Genomic DNA, 14,644 nt, shown 5'->3' with positions numbered 1-14,644 from the left:
GAATGGCTGTGCTTCATTTGCCTTTAAGATGATTTCACTAAATCCAAGATACAGCAAAAGAAGGGAGTGATGGCAGGTCTGGCAAAAATGTTTCTTTATTGTGTGGACATAAAAACAGAAGGCTGCAACCTTCTACGCGTTTCGTGCAGACAAATTGCACTTTATCACTTGATAAATTTGTCTGCACGAAACGCGTAGAAGGTTGCAGCCTTCATTTTTTATGTCCACACAATAAAGAAACATTTTTGCCAGACCTGCCATCACCCCCTTCTTTTGCTGTGTGTTGCACCAACCCACATTGCATTGGACTTCTCCCTATTGGCAACAGCACGCAGACTGAGAGGGACCACTGGTGACACTTACTTAAGTGAGTACTTACCTGGGGCCAGCCCAATGAGGTTAGGGGAGTGTTTTTGTGCATATACCCCTGCCTTCAGGGCATCTGGAGCTCTTTATTAGGTAGAAATTATCTTATGTCCCATAAGTGTTCCTTTCACAATACTTTGCAATAGGATTCCATGCTTGAGCACCAAATCACCTCTATTGTATACACTAAATCCAAGATGGCTGGTGTCACATGGTATCACACGGCGTCCACACTCTGATTGGCTGAAATACCATGTAACGCCGGCTTTGTGACGTCATCTTAAAGGCAAATGAAGCACAGCCATTCTGATTGGCTGGCATCATTCCCTTAAAGTGACGTCATGTAACAAAAAAAAAAAATTATAGTCAGAACATGGTTTTAACAGCCAATCAGGTGACTGTTAACCATTTTGAGGCTAAATGTGACTTCACAAGCCGTATTTAAGGCCATGACGCCTCATTTGAGCCGAAGAAGACGACGAGACAACAACGGTTGGGATTCACCATGGGGTTTTTTGGACTGACAGATGAAGATAGAAGATAAAGAAGATCAAGACATGGTGACAGAAGAAGATAGAAGAAGGTGATTAAAGAAAGAAAAAAGAAGATTTGGGTACCTGATCCGGATCTTCATGGCGATGGCATCGGATGCTGTTTGAGGCCTTCAAGGTACGTGAGCTTCCTGTTACCCCGGGAGTCGGAGGGGCACCGCTTCTAATGGTAAGTACTATATTGAATGTTTGTAAATGTCTATTATTACAGGTTTCTTCATTGGATGTGTTTTTTTTATTTTTGGGGGAGGCACATTGACTGATAATATATTAATCTGTACCACTTTAAGGTACAGATGATTACATTATTATGACAATATTTGGGGGGCATTTGTGGCTTGGTATTGCTGTTTGTTGTTTTAATTTCAATTTCTTATGTGGATGTGATTGTTTATTTTTTTCCTGCTTAATGCTAATAAAATGTTTGCGATTGGTGTTCGTTTGTAGTTAATGTTGTGTTATATTAGCTAATGCATTTTATGGTTATTTCAGATATTGTTTGAATTTCTTTCTTTGTCTTTTAATGTTTACATTCATTAATGTTGTAGTAATTCATTGGTTTGATTGGTTAATGCTACTATTCATTTTGAGTTGGTTTAGGAATTAATTGGTTTCATTGGTTAATGGTTTAATTAATTCATTGTTCATGTTGTTTATTGCTTGTATTCATTGGCTTAGCTGGCTACTGTTTTTATTTACTTTATTTAGGTATGCTAATGCAGTGTTTAATAATGGGCAAATAATCTTTTATCCATATGTGGATAATAGTTATTTTGCACATTACTGTACTGTATGGGTTTGGGCGGAGAGTCGTGTATTGATGTTTGTTAAATCTTTTTTTAATATACATGTCTTTCATAGTGTCGATGTGCAGGTGGTCTCCGGAGCTGACCCGCATTGGTTTTATGTCCGGTGACCCCCTGCTTCCCGAGATACAGGCACCTTTATGGGGTGCCGGTATCCCCTGCAGTTTCAAGCTTCCACGTCACGTGACCGGGACATTTAAATGCTGCAGGGGATACCGGCACCCCATAACGGGGCCTGTATCTCCTGAAGTAGGGGGTCCTCGGACCTGAAACCAATGCGGTTCAGCTCCGGAGACCCCCTGCTCATGTACACTATTATTAAAATGATTTTAATTAGTGTACGATCGCTTGTGTAACAGCCTTGCATGGAGATGGCAAATCACCATGCAAATGTTACATGCAGCTTTTTTTTCTATCAGCTAGTGTATGGAAAGTTTAAGAATGCTAGCAGGGGGGGAAAAAGCAACACGTACGCTGTGGGTGCTTTGAGCACATACGTTAAAAAATGGGCTCAAGGCCTTAGTGAAACGCGTCCCCGGCCTCACTTTTTAACGGACATGCTATTTTTTAACATTAGAACACAAACCCATTGAGCTTAGTGCATAGCCCCCATACAATACAATGAGGCTGGAGCTTTTCATTCTCTCCCTTCATTTACATTTCACAAAACAATCTAACAGCTGTTTAGATTACAGATATTCAAAGACATACTAACATATGTTTTAGAAATATAAACTATATTTTAAACATGATGGAAGTTATACGATATGTAGCAAGCTGTGCAAAAAAATTCAGTATAATAAGGCAGAACTATGCTTATAGGAGATCATGTTAATATGGATATTAAGTTAAAGGTGACACTGTATGCTTATATGTGTGTTTATTTCCCAGAATCCATAGCTGCAGTGGAAACATGGTATAACACAAGATAATGGTGATATGCCAGGTTACAGACAATATACTATATACAATATTTCCTCTACAGAGGAGAGTAGAAAGATATGCAGATTGATACATTGAATCAAACACTGAATGTTTTCAATTTAGAGAGATACCTTCCCCCTGAGATTATTATTGTAGATTGGTTGCAACATATATCACTGTTACACTAGTTTGTAAGAGTAGCTAATGATAGCAATTGTATAGGAGATAGTTACTTAGTAGGATTGGTTAGTGGAGATTGTGACACATTTGAGCACTAAGTAGTTATTTGCATAGAAAATGATCACACTAGTGTTATTAACTTGGTCGCTTGAGCACCTGTTTAGGTAAAAGTAATCACCATGTTGGTTTAGGCACATAATAATAATAATAATAATAATAATAATAATAATAATAATAATAATAATAATAATAATAATGATGTTATTGTTGTTGTTATTATTATTATTATTATTATTATTATTATTATTATTATTATTATTGTTATTATTATTATTATTATTATTATTATTATTATTATATGTTAGATTTCATTCACTGAGGTTGTCACAAACAACGTATTAATTTTATTTTACTTATTTCTGTGGGGAAAAAAATTATGGTCTCCAAAAAATTAGAGTATTGAATGTATTGATTCCAATACATATGTAATGCATTTTATCTATAAATAATAAAAGAACAAAACAGCATTGGATACGTTATAGATAATATATTAATTAGAGGAGGTAAACTATTGGAAAAAAACAACTGTTTTTCTCTTCACCACTTAAAGTAAAGATTGGTAGGTTCATGTGTAATGTTTGTTCATAGTAATAGTGTGACAAGTATTAAAAGTGAAGGCTTATTAAGAATGGGATATTGAGTGCAGCTTTGGGGAAAATATCTCTTCAATTTGTAGTTACAAATAACTAACTGACTTATTCAGGATACATAAGAAATCTATAGTTTAAAAAAGAATGAACAGTATGAGAAGATACATTAATTAATAAAAAAAAAACATATTGAAACAATAGAAATATATCCTTATCCAGATCTGCCTAAATGGTGAAATAGTTTGACAAGCATTGGAAAAAAGATGCAAAAACACAACAACAATTAATGCATAATTAAATAGTCATCTTGCATGCTAATATTGTATCTGAACAATAAAAAACAAGTCTTGATATAGTTCAGCTTCTGTTTAAATGTATTAGATAGTGTGTATTTACATTGGTAATTTTAATATTTCATATGCAGTGATATAGTTCAATAAATAAGGAATGAGGATACGTTTAATAGATATCTTTAAATAGAGGCCCCTGTTCAGTCTAGTTATATTACTCTAACATCAGATGTTCATCTTTATTTAGAAAATACACAATACATTATGGAATATTTAATTTGTGCTTAAACTATAACACATTGTGTATACACATATACAGACTTGGTATTTTAATTAAAAGCAAACTACTGTGACTGGAGCATTAGAGGGAAGCCAAAGAGCCCGGTTAGGAGCTGATCAGATCACACAGAGCAGTGACAGCGAGAAGACATTTAGGGAAGCCCCATTTATAGCGCAGCACTGCCACCGTGTGGTGCTCTGGGAACTGCAGGCATTAAGGAAACGAGCCGCGCGGTTCCGCTTCTTTGTGTCTCTGTGTTCGGGTTTATAATAATAACACAATGTGAACATTAGAAGAAGATGAACCAAGAAAGTCCCATTGAAGCAATGATCTGGGAAAGAAAACCCCTCATATTACATTTCACCGATTAAAGATCATTTGAATACTTGGTATAAGTACATGTTCCATGTCAGAGAGCTCTGTGCTGTATCTGTGCAAACACTAATGTTATCACATTAAATCTTTTTAATTGTCCCACTTACAAGCACTAAATATATAATAACTTTATTAGGACGATATCGGTCTGAGGCGGGATTTTTGAACATCGCAACGGCTTTCACAGAACCAATCAGAGCGAAGGGCGGGACCAAAGCAGCCAATCACAGCGATCTGCAGTCCATAAATACGCAGCTGCAGCGGTTTTTTTCTTTGCGTCCAACGCTCCACTTCCTACAAGAATAGCAGACCTTCATAGGGAACTGGGTATCGAGATGTTAGATGAACATCTAAAGAAGCTCAACAAGAAATTCTACAAGGAACTGGACCAGAACTCAAACCCGCTGATCAAGAAGCTTGCTGCGATCTCTGCAAACCCATTTGACCGCTACCCACGACCCATCACAGCGCTGAACCTGTGAAACCAACTCAACTGTGGCAAGTAACACAGATCAAGAAGCTTCCTAAAGAGTGCGACAATACACTCAACAAGAGAACTTGGAGTAATGAGGCTCAAGCCTCGGTATCCAATATCACCACTGACAGATTTAATCTGTCAGTCAGAACAGAACGGTCAGTTTTTTTCTTTATTAGTTCCTGACCGGAGACGCGCACTGACACAGCAGCACAGGATGGCCCGGACCAAGCAGACCGCCCGGAAATCCACCGGAGGGAAGGCTCCCCGTAAGCAGCTAGCGACCAAGGCTGCCAGAAAGAGCGCACCGGCCACCGGCGGAGTGAAGAAGCCTCACCGCTACCGGCCCGGTACTGTGGCTCTCAGGGAGATCCGCCGCTACCAGAAGTCCACCGAGCTGCTCATCCGCAAGCTGCCCTTCCAGCGCCTGGTCCGGGAGATCGCCCAGGACTTCAAGACTGACCTGCGCTTCCAGAGCTCGGCTGTCATGGCTCTGCAGGAGGCCAGCGAGGCTTATCTGGTGGGGCTCTTCGAGGACACCAACCTGTGCGCTATCCACGCCAAGAGGGTCACCATCATGCCCAAGGACATCCAGCTGGCCCGCAGGATCAGAGGGGAGAGAGCTTAGGCCGGCTGCACCCTGACTTCGTTTACACCCCAAAAACAAAGGCTCTTTTAAGAGCCACCACATTTTCAATGAAATTGCCTGATCAATATTAACACACGGATACTGATCTCTATATAGAGAATTAAAGAAGTGTGTTATCCTTGTACCAACATATGTAATTGATGTGTGACAATATAGATAAACGCACCTTCAATATTTGTGTATTCTTTGTCATGTGATATATAGACTTGCATGCAGTCACCATTTCATGCTGTATATGGGTGCACGTAAAGACAAACCTGTAAATGTCCCCCCTCCCATGTGCCACTGGTGATCAAACTGAAGTGTTATGGAATAGCATGTGCTTGATGCTTTCAATGTGATGTAAACACTTATTTTAATAACATGGTGATAAATACGTTTTTCTGATGAAAACTACACTTTTTTAATTTTATATAAACCGTGTATGTGAATATTATGTAGACACAAACAAAACCATAATGTCACCTAATATGTCAGTTTGTCTGAGAAAAAAATCATTCGTGAAATAGGTTAGGGACTACAAACTTACACATGCACCTTACAGTGCTTGCAGTATCAATTCATATACACTTATGCACTGGCAGTGTAACACAAACCCCTGCATGGGATAAGTTGGAGAAACATTCCCAGTTACACATTATGTGCACAGCTCTCTATGTGGGGTTGTGGTGGCTCTTAAAAGAGCCTTTTGTGTTTGTAAGAGGCTGAAGTTCTCGGTCTCACTTCTTAGAAGCTGCCGCCCTCTTGGGCTTTGCTGCTTTGGGTTTGGCTGCCTTGGCCTTCGCTGGACTCTTAGCAGTTTTTGGCTTCGCAGCCTTTTTAGCCGCCGGGCTCTTCACAGCCTTCCTGGGCTTGGCAGCTTTAGACTTCTTCGGGCTTTTTGCTGGCTTCTTGGCGGCCGCCGGTTTCTTGACCTTTTTGGGGCTTTTCTTCACTCCCGCCGGAGCCTTTTTGGGTTTCTTGGGGGACTTGGCGGGTTTCTTTGCCACTGGCTTCTTGGGTTTCCCCACATCCTTTTTCTTGGCCGCCTTCTCCTTGCTCTCCAGCTGCTTCTTATTCAGCTGGAACGATCCGGAGGCTCCGCTCCCTTTCAGCTGGATCAGGGTTTCCTTGCTCACCAAGCCCTTGAGAGCCAGCTTCAGGCGGCTGTTATTCTTCTCCACATCGTAGCCTCCTGCAGCCAGAGCCTTCTTCAGAGCGGACAGGGAGACCCCGCTGCGCTCCTTAGAGGCGGACACAGCTCTCACTATCAGATCGGACACGCTGGGACCGGACTTTGCTGGGCGGCTTTTCGAGGCTCCCGCCGCTTTCTTCGGCTGCTTCTTCTTGGCGGCGCTTTCAGTTGGAGGAGGAGGAGCAGGAGCGGTCTCGGCCATTGCAGCTGCAGGTAAAATATCCCAACACACTGACAGAAAGTTATACTGGGGGCGGGGACCTGCCGGGACTTATATAGAGAGCCTGCTGCTCTGTGATTGGTTAGTTATCGGAGTGAGCTTCTTTCTCATTGGGTATAATCACTAAGCCCCGCCCCTGACTCTCATCCTCCCGGATCACAAACACTGCTCTGACTTTGTGTTTCTGAGGCTGCAAGAAAAGGGCATTTTATCCCCTAATTATTACTCACATCCCCCCTTCCTGCATGCAATTTATAAGGAATTATATTCTCTTCACTGCAGTATCATTTTTCTGCTGGGAAAGTACAAACACAATTAGGAATAATGGGTGAAAGTTCGGCTCTGTAGCCCGGGATTTGCCAGATTTCATTCATATCTGTCTATTTCTGTCACTTTTACTTTGCTCAGACTAAATGTGCAACCTCCATCCTCATACAGTGACACTACGGACATATTATTCTACAGTATCAGTTTAAATAATGTGCATATAAATATATAAACATGGTCTGGGGAGTCACTATATATGTACAAGTAGCACAATAATTCCTGTGCAGTGTACATTGCTATTTCATGTTGTTCCATTTCCCCGGTACTAAGCTCTGTATTATTCCATTGTCAGTTATGAATATTGGTTATTAAATGGGAGATTCGAAAATATTTTTATTCCATCTGTTCTGCAAATGAATAGTTTAGAATTATATGTATAACATTATGTTTTCTAAAAACAATCATAGTAACATACACATCATGTGAATGACAGTAAATATATTTTAATAATGTAATAATCAAACATCTATTTTGTTTAAGCTTTATAATACAATTGGGAAGTGTTAAAAATATGCTTATTTGTCGGTTACAAAATATATATATATATATATATATATATATATGTGATATTAATGGAAGATTAGGTTATTAGTCACCCTGTGTGTTACATAACTATGTAATGTCACTATTAGCACTATGTATAGGAACTGACATGTTTTGTGACCATTGTCACCAGAGACCAGAACTTTTAACATCTTTACATCAGGATCACTATCACCAGAATATAATAATAAAAGTAATAGTACGTTCTTGTATAGCGCTGCTAGTTTTATGTAGCACTTTACAGGGACATTTTGCAGACACAGTCCTTGCCCCGTGGAGCTTACAATCTATTTTGTTGGAGCCAGAGACACAGGTTGATAAAGTGACTTGCCCAAGGTCACAAGTAGTTGACACTAGTCACTTACTTTCAGCACAAGGCTGTTCAGTGGGACGGCGGCATTCACTTTCTGTAGCCCATCGCTGGGAGTTCTGGAGAGCCGGATCCTGCCTGATGTCCTTGGAGAAGCAAGGCAGGGAAGCTCAGTGTAGCAGGCCAGGCTCTGCCCAACGCCCTGGCAGTAGCAATGGGAGAAGGCTTAGTGGAGCAGGGTGATATAGATCTGAAGCTCGCAGCTCCCCAGTGAGAGTGAAAGCAAAGCACGGCTCCCCAGTGAGAGTGAAAGCAAAGCACGGCTGACCACCCCAATACCGTGTGCAATGGCCACCTCTACCAGGCTTATTGTGCCCAATGTATAGGTTTTTTTCTTTGTGTAACCCTTCCAGAAAAGAGCTAATCACTGATGTCTGGAAGTGGAAAACTGTATAAAGTGGGGATAGGGATGTGGTAACTACACATCAACACACACATTTTATCATGCCGTGATGGTCTTCACCTACCGCTGCCGCCCGCCCACCCCCAGTCTTTACTTCAATCCTCTGCAGATGTGGGACCTGTCCTGTCAAGGCCGCCCGCTTCATCCTCCGCTGACCTGGGACCTCTCCTGAAACCTGGTAAGTGAGAAGTAATGTTCCTTGATTGTAAGTGTCAAATCTATGGTGCGTCTTACAATCACTGGCAGCTTACACAAGAGGAAATACAGTAATACAAATAACACATAGTCCAGGTCCCCTCTGGACTTCCCCCTTGTTCCCCGGCCCCCCTGGTTCCCCATATTAAGAGATAAACTATAAGCAATGGTGTATGTTGTTGTTTCTTGTTTATTTATTGTAAGGTCCGGGGGAACAGCTCTCTAAAGGTGCTTCCCCCGTGACTTTACTCACCCCGCTCCAGCTCTGCCTTCTCGCCGCTGCGGGCGGGATCTCCCTTCTCCTCCGCTTCCTGCAGCAGCTACTGATCTCGCTCGTGCGCGCGCACGGCAGAGGACTTTTACGTCCTCCCTCAGGGGGAATTCCCGCCCCCAGCTGAGGCCGCGCACGCCTCTCCCACGCGGTGCACATGCCTGATGCGCGTGCACCGCTCACAAGCTGCACATCTAGCACAGCTGTGGTGTTTCTCCCTACCACTCCCTAGCTTTCCTGGGACCGCTCCCTCGTTACTCCCCCTCTCCCTATTGGTCCTTCCTCCTACTTATACCTTGCTCAGCCATTCATTCTTTGGCTGAGCATAGCTTTGTTTGACCTGTGTTAACCACGGTCGTGCCTGCCTCAGTTCCTGTCTCTTTGTCTCCTTAGTGATCCCTTGCATACTGAACCGGCCTGACTGTGGATCCGCTCTGGTCTTCTACCCTTGGTTTGTATCCTGACCTCCTGGACTCCCCGACCCCTTCACCTTGGTTTGCGGATTCCGACCTACCTCCCGGCTCTGGACCCCAGGCTCTCGGTACCACCTATCTTCTGGAACCTCCCTTCTCGTCTGGCGAGTATCTTACTTTATCTTATACTCCCAGATGGTTCCAGACGCCTATTTTCCACTTTCCAGGTGTGTCCCCGTAGCTGTGGGTGAAGTTTGTTACCCATCTCACCTCAGTTTCGGGGTCCCTCCTTGTCCGTGGTGAGCTCAGCGTAACAGTATGCTCAGCCCCACAGACATGGACCCCGAAGAGGTTGAGCAACCAAGCCCCATGCAGCGACTTCTCCAGCTAGAGGCGCAGCTTGCCTCCATGACACAGAAGCTCTCTAGACTCTCCTCATTGCAGCCTTCCCCAGGCTCCTCTGCCATGGCAACTGTGGCGTTTCCCTCCCCGGTTCTTCCCGTGGCTGTGGATCCTCATCTCCCGGCTCCCAACCGCTATGAAGGGGATCCCCTCAAGTGAAGAGGGTTTCTTAATCAGTGCGAGATGCAATTTGAATTATCTCCTTTGCGCTTCCCCACTGCTCGTTCAAAGGTGACCTATATTATGTCTCTCTTGAACGGAAAGGCCCTAGCCTGGGCATCCCCCATCTGGGAGCGGGAGCCTACCATGACGCATGACTATTCTCGCTTTCTTCGAGAATTCAGGCAAGTATTCGATACGCCTGGTCGTCAAATTACGGCAGATTCTTCTCTCTTCCATATTTCGCTACACGCAAAGAAAACCCGCACAGCTAGTGTAAGACCACAGTGAGGTGCTGACTGGATGGAGACGTGATTATATCATATGAAAGAAAAAGGACCCAGTCTTTCAGCACTCAGTCACAAGGATTGTAATGTTGTAAATGTAAAAATATGCTTTATTTATAACCATGAATAAAAAATATGGTGTTAAAACGTAATTAAATAGTATTAAACAGCACGTGACTCTATCCTTAATAACCCACCTGCAAGTATGTGGGTGGATATAATAAGATCCCTAATGAATGTTGGGGATCAAACGCTACTGATAGTAGCTACCTAATGATATAGGCAAGAGGAGCCTGTGAGAGCCCACTCAAAGACACTTTCCATATAAGTGTATCCAGGCGTGTGCTACACACTCAATTGATACACTGTGGATAAGTACAGTAATACTGTGTGACGAAATGCGAGCTAAGTTAGACCTATATAATGTCTGTCCCTGATTAAGATATGCACTGGTGACTAAATCCATTCATCAGTGCTATCAGAGCCAGGTCTATGATGAAAACCTGTGTGGCCCACACTGTTGATAATAGGTGCACACCATTGGGCTAGAGCAGATCATTCTGCGGTTGAAATATTTGTTCCCTTATACCATCAGCACTATGATGGTGGCCAGCCAGTTGGACCCTGGCATGATCATCACTCTTGTCCAACCTGATATGTTTGGGCCAGAGCATCTGCCACCTGTCCGATGGTGCCCCTAAGTCCCTGCAGATGCCCCGTGTTTTCATCGATTAGGGCATGGCCCAGAGCATCCGTAATGGCAGAGACCTCCCAGGCCATAACACCAACATGTTGTTGGGAACTGATTATGGCAATTTTATGTGCCACTAATAGGGGTAGAGTGTGTCCGTCGAGTGTGCCCTATTTTGGGAGCGAAACATATTAGTGTGTTTCTCTGGTTGCCAATAACTATGTTTTTACCACAGCCTCTTCACCTGTTCCTGCTTGTGGTGCGACACTATCCTTGGCTATTTGCCAATTTTATTTCCCATTGTGGCTGTGACCTGCTGTCAGACTTGAGACCTTGCCACATCTGACACTATGTTTGTTCAGGGTCCCAAGAATGAAACCATCACTCCCCGGACATTGGAGTTCATCCCTTGGTAGTACTGGAGACCAGTAAAGTAAGCTGGGTGTAACCTGACCAAACTGACAACCCTATCCCTGCCAGTATGACTAGGGCCAATGAGCCAGAGCACAGTCGGCAGTTCCGCAATACCTTGCTGTCAGATCAGAGCTTAGACGGCATGTGGCAGCACGCTGCCAAACCGGTCATTGAGTCCAGATCCGATTGGCTTGTGAGTGCCGCCAGCTCCCATACAGGGAACAGAGCCCAGGGACTCCGGACTGACCATGGACGGGGGTATTAAAACATTTAATAAGTAATGTGTTGGGGCTCAGAATAAACTGGTGCACGCTTTGTGGAGAGTATTTTCATTGCCTGCCACATTTAGCTACAACTGATTGTGTGTTAAGGGCACACTTTTTTTTTTCTATAATAAACAGGGACCTGAGACTCTGGTAAATAATTACATATTTTGCCTAAATTATCCAGTGATGTACGCACATAGATGGGATTGCAATTGAGTAATGGGTTAATATAAACATATTGAAAGTACTTTGTGCAGGAGAAAGGTGAGTTGGCTAGAGTAGCCGTGTGTATTAACCCTGGTTGCATATCACATGCTCATTTGTGTGCGGTCCGTGACAGAGAGTATATGGGCCACATGCTCACAGATGGACCGTACATGACATTGCTGTTCCTCAGATTTTAAAAAAAAAATGACAAGGTACAGGTTCTGTAATTTTTAGTTTATAGCACAGAGTATATTAGTGGTACAAAAATAAATTCTGATTATTGTTCTTGCTCATAATGGAATTAATTTGATAAATTGTACCTCCAAAAAACTTGTGCTGTTTATTTCGAAGACCAGATGCTGTAATTATGTGTTCTGCCTTTTGGTTATTGAATCTTTCTATACCATTATGCTATTTGATTTTCTAACATGTCAACATTAATTATATTATGACTTGATTTTGCATGTTCCAGGGCAATCTGTAAACAACGTTGGTTGAATATTTTTTTTTTTTTAATTGTTCTTGCATCAATATTACTCACTTGTCTTTAATGATACATTAGATACATTTTCAGTATAATACACCTTCATGACTTGCGAATTTGTGTCCGAAATAAAACAGGTTTTAGCCTTTACATGCCAAGTAATGAAGATACCGATTTCTAATCCAACAGCGCCATCGTGTGGTAAATTGTTTCAAGAATAGGCTCCTAATACCAACACGTTGCGCCTTTTGTATAATCACAAACAGAAACAAACACTACTTTATAGTGTATTAGCCATGCTACACTACTTTGTTTTCATTTATTTAGCGATGAACTAGAAACCGTTTTTTTTGTTTAGCTTTATAGTTATGGTTCCAGCAAACTAAATGCACTTTAATCAGTTCATCAATTTTATGGGATTTTTTCCGAAAAATCATCATGTCGGTAATTAAAGTTCACCCCCAAGTTATATATACAGTAGGTGCCTTTATGGTATTAAATATTGATTTGCTTTCTGCAGTGTCGTATCAAACGCATTACTGTTTCTAATGACAGAACTGACACCTCCACATACATGGACTTAATTATACATTACTTTACAAATGAAGAGAACTATTATCATAAACAATTAAAGTGACTTAGAATGGAGATAGAAATATAATAAAAACATGTCCTGCAGGAAATGTGAAATACTATAACGCTTTTTTGATGCTGTGGGTGGCTCTGAAAAGAGCCTTTGTGTTGGGTATGTGGGGATCTCTGCTCCTGGTCTCGGGGGTGAAGCTCACTTGCTGCTCTTGGCCGGCTTGTGGCTCTCGGTTTTCTTGGGCAGTAGCACGGCCTGGATGTTGGGCAGGACACCCCCCTGAGCGATGGTGACCCCTCCGAGCAGCCTGTTCAGCTCCTCGTCGTTCCGCACAGCGAGCTGCAGGTGCCGGGGGATGATGCGGGACTTCTTATTGTCCCGGGCGGCGTTACCGGCCAACTCCAGGATCTCAGCGGTCAGATACTCCAGCACTGCGGCCAAATAGACCGGGGCTCCGGCTCCCACACGCTGAGCATAATTTCCTTTCCGAAGCAGCCTGTGCACACGGCCGACTGGGAACTGCAGCCCAGAGCGAGATGAGCGCGTCTTGGCCTTAGCGCGAGTTTTCCCGCCTTGTTTGCCTCTTCCAGACATCGTGTATCACTCAGACAGCAGCTCGGGTAACAGGAGAAGTGACAAACCCCGCCCCCTGTGCCCTTATTTATACACTCTGACAGCAGCCGAACTCCTCTGTGATTGGTCAGTTTTGAAAACAGCCAATCAGTTCCATAATCCTGTAACCACCAATCATCTAATTTGAAAGAAAACTGATGATGTCATAAACGGTCACATGATAAAGTCAGCCAATAGAAGAACAGAATGCTGGGGCTGCTAGTTTGCATAGGACTCCTATAAATAGAGCTGCTGGGGGTTTAGGTGACATTGTTTCTCTGCTGTTTGGAGAGGAAGCATCGCCCGACATGCCTGAACCAGCCAAGTCTGCGCCAGCGGCCAAGAAGGGCTCTAAGAAAGCCGTGACCAAGACCCAGAAGAAGGATGGGAAGAAGCGTAGGAAGAGCAGGAAGGAAAGTTACGCGATCTACGTGTACAAAGTGCTGAAGCAGGTTCACCCTGACACCGGCATCTCCTCCAAGGCCATGGGCATCATGAACTCCTTTGTGAATGATATCTTCGAGCGCATCGCAGGGGAATCGTCCCGTCTGGCTCATTACAACAAGCGCTCGACCATCACTTCCCGGGAGATCCAGACCGCTGTGCGCCTGCTGCTGCCGGGAGAGCTGGCCAAGCACGCCGTGTCCGAGGGCACCAAGGCGGTCACCAAGTATACCAGCGCCAAGTAACCCCGATCTCATCACTGACCCACAAACACAAAGGCTCTTCTAAGAGCCACCCACTTTATCACTATAAGATATGCTCATATGTCATCTGTGCTCGGGATAAAAGGGAAGTGTTCTATTATACATTGCACTTTTTCAGTTATTTGCTTTTGTAGCTATTATATATTATAAAGTATCTTATGTGATGTATTTTTAGCTCTTTCTGGCTTCCTACCCAGCCACGTGTTTGCTGCACTTGTGTTGTTTTGTTAGTAAGAGGCGGGAGAACCGCAGACAAAGTGACAATCGCCGAGAATCCCCTTCAGATAATCTGCAGGTCACACACATCCCACAGGGTGGCGCTGCTGTGTTAGTAATGGAGTTCGTGCTCGTGAAGTGGGATTTGGGT

At 43.2% G+C, this 14,644-nt stretch overlaps 4 protein-coding genes across 4 annotated transcripts; 2 read left to right on the top strand and 2 right to left on the bottom strand.

Moving 5' to 3' along the window:
- The first annotated feature begins 5,101 nt into the window (after positions 1-5,101).
- LOC142473429 (histone H3) lies at positions 5,102-5,589 on the top strand. Its single transcript, XM_075580672.1, has one exon. It carries the CDS (start codon positions 5,115-5,117, stop codon positions 5,523-5,525), a length of 411 nt encoding a protein of 136 aa, XP_075436787.1. The 5' UTR covers positions 5,102-5,114; the 3' UTR covers positions 5,526-5,589.
- Positions 5,590-6,265: 676 nt separating this feature from the next.
- Positions 6,266-6,948, bottom strand: LOC142473428 (histone H1-like). Its single transcript, XM_075580671.1, has one exon. The coding sequence runs from the start codon at positions 6,920-6,922 to the stop codon at positions 6,266-6,268; it is 657 nt and encodes a 218-aa protein (XP_075436786.1). The 5' UTR covers positions 6,923-6,948.
- Positions 6,949-13,156: 6,208 nt separating this feature from the next.
- LOC142473406 (histone H2A type 1-like) lies at positions 13,157-13,552 on the bottom strand. The gene has a single exon (XM_075580653.1). The coding sequence runs from the start codon at positions 13,550-13,552 to the stop codon at positions 13,157-13,159; it is 396 nt and encodes a 131-aa protein (XP_075436768.1).
- A 326-nt stretch (positions 13,553-13,878) lies between these two features.
- Positions 13,879-14,259, top strand: LOC142473405 (histone H2B 1.1-like). The gene has a single exon (XM_075580652.1). The coding sequence runs from the start codon at positions 13,879-13,881 to the stop codon at positions 14,257-14,259; it is 381 nt and encodes a 126-aa protein (XP_075436767.1).
- Positions 14,260-14,644: the final 385 nt, after the last annotated feature.

Source organism: Ascaphus truei (assembly GCF_040206685.1).
Source record: "Ascaphus truei isolate aAscTru1 chromosome 12 unlocalized genomic scaffold, aAscTru1.hap1 SUPER_12_unloc_1, whole genome shotgun sequence".
In the NCBI taxonomy this organism is placed as follows: Eukaryota; Metazoa; Chordata; class Amphibia; order Anura; family Ascaphidae; genus Ascaphus; species Ascaphus truei.
Note: the sequence above shows the minus strand (reverse complement) of the source record. Positions and strands in the feature narration are given on the sequence as shown.

What these genes read in the sequence shown, in the direction of transcription:
- LOC142473405 (XM_075580652.1), top strand. Translation starts at nt 13,879, where the DNA reads ATGCCTGAACCAGCCAAGTCTGCGCCAGCGGCCAAGAAGGGCTCTAAG.
- LOC142473429 (XM_075580672.1), top strand. Translation starts at nt 5,115, where the DNA reads ATGGCCCGGACCAAGCAGACCGCCCGGAAATCCACCGGAGGGAAGGCT.
- LOC142473428 (XM_075580671.1), bottom strand. Translation starts at nt 6,922, where the DNA reads ATGGCCGAGACCGCTCCTGCTCCTCCTCCTCCAACTGAAAGCGCCGCC.
- LOC142473406 (XM_075580653.1), bottom strand. Translation starts at nt 13,552, where the DNA reads ATGTCTGGAAGAGGCAAACAAGGCGGGAAAACTCGCGCTAAGGCCAAG.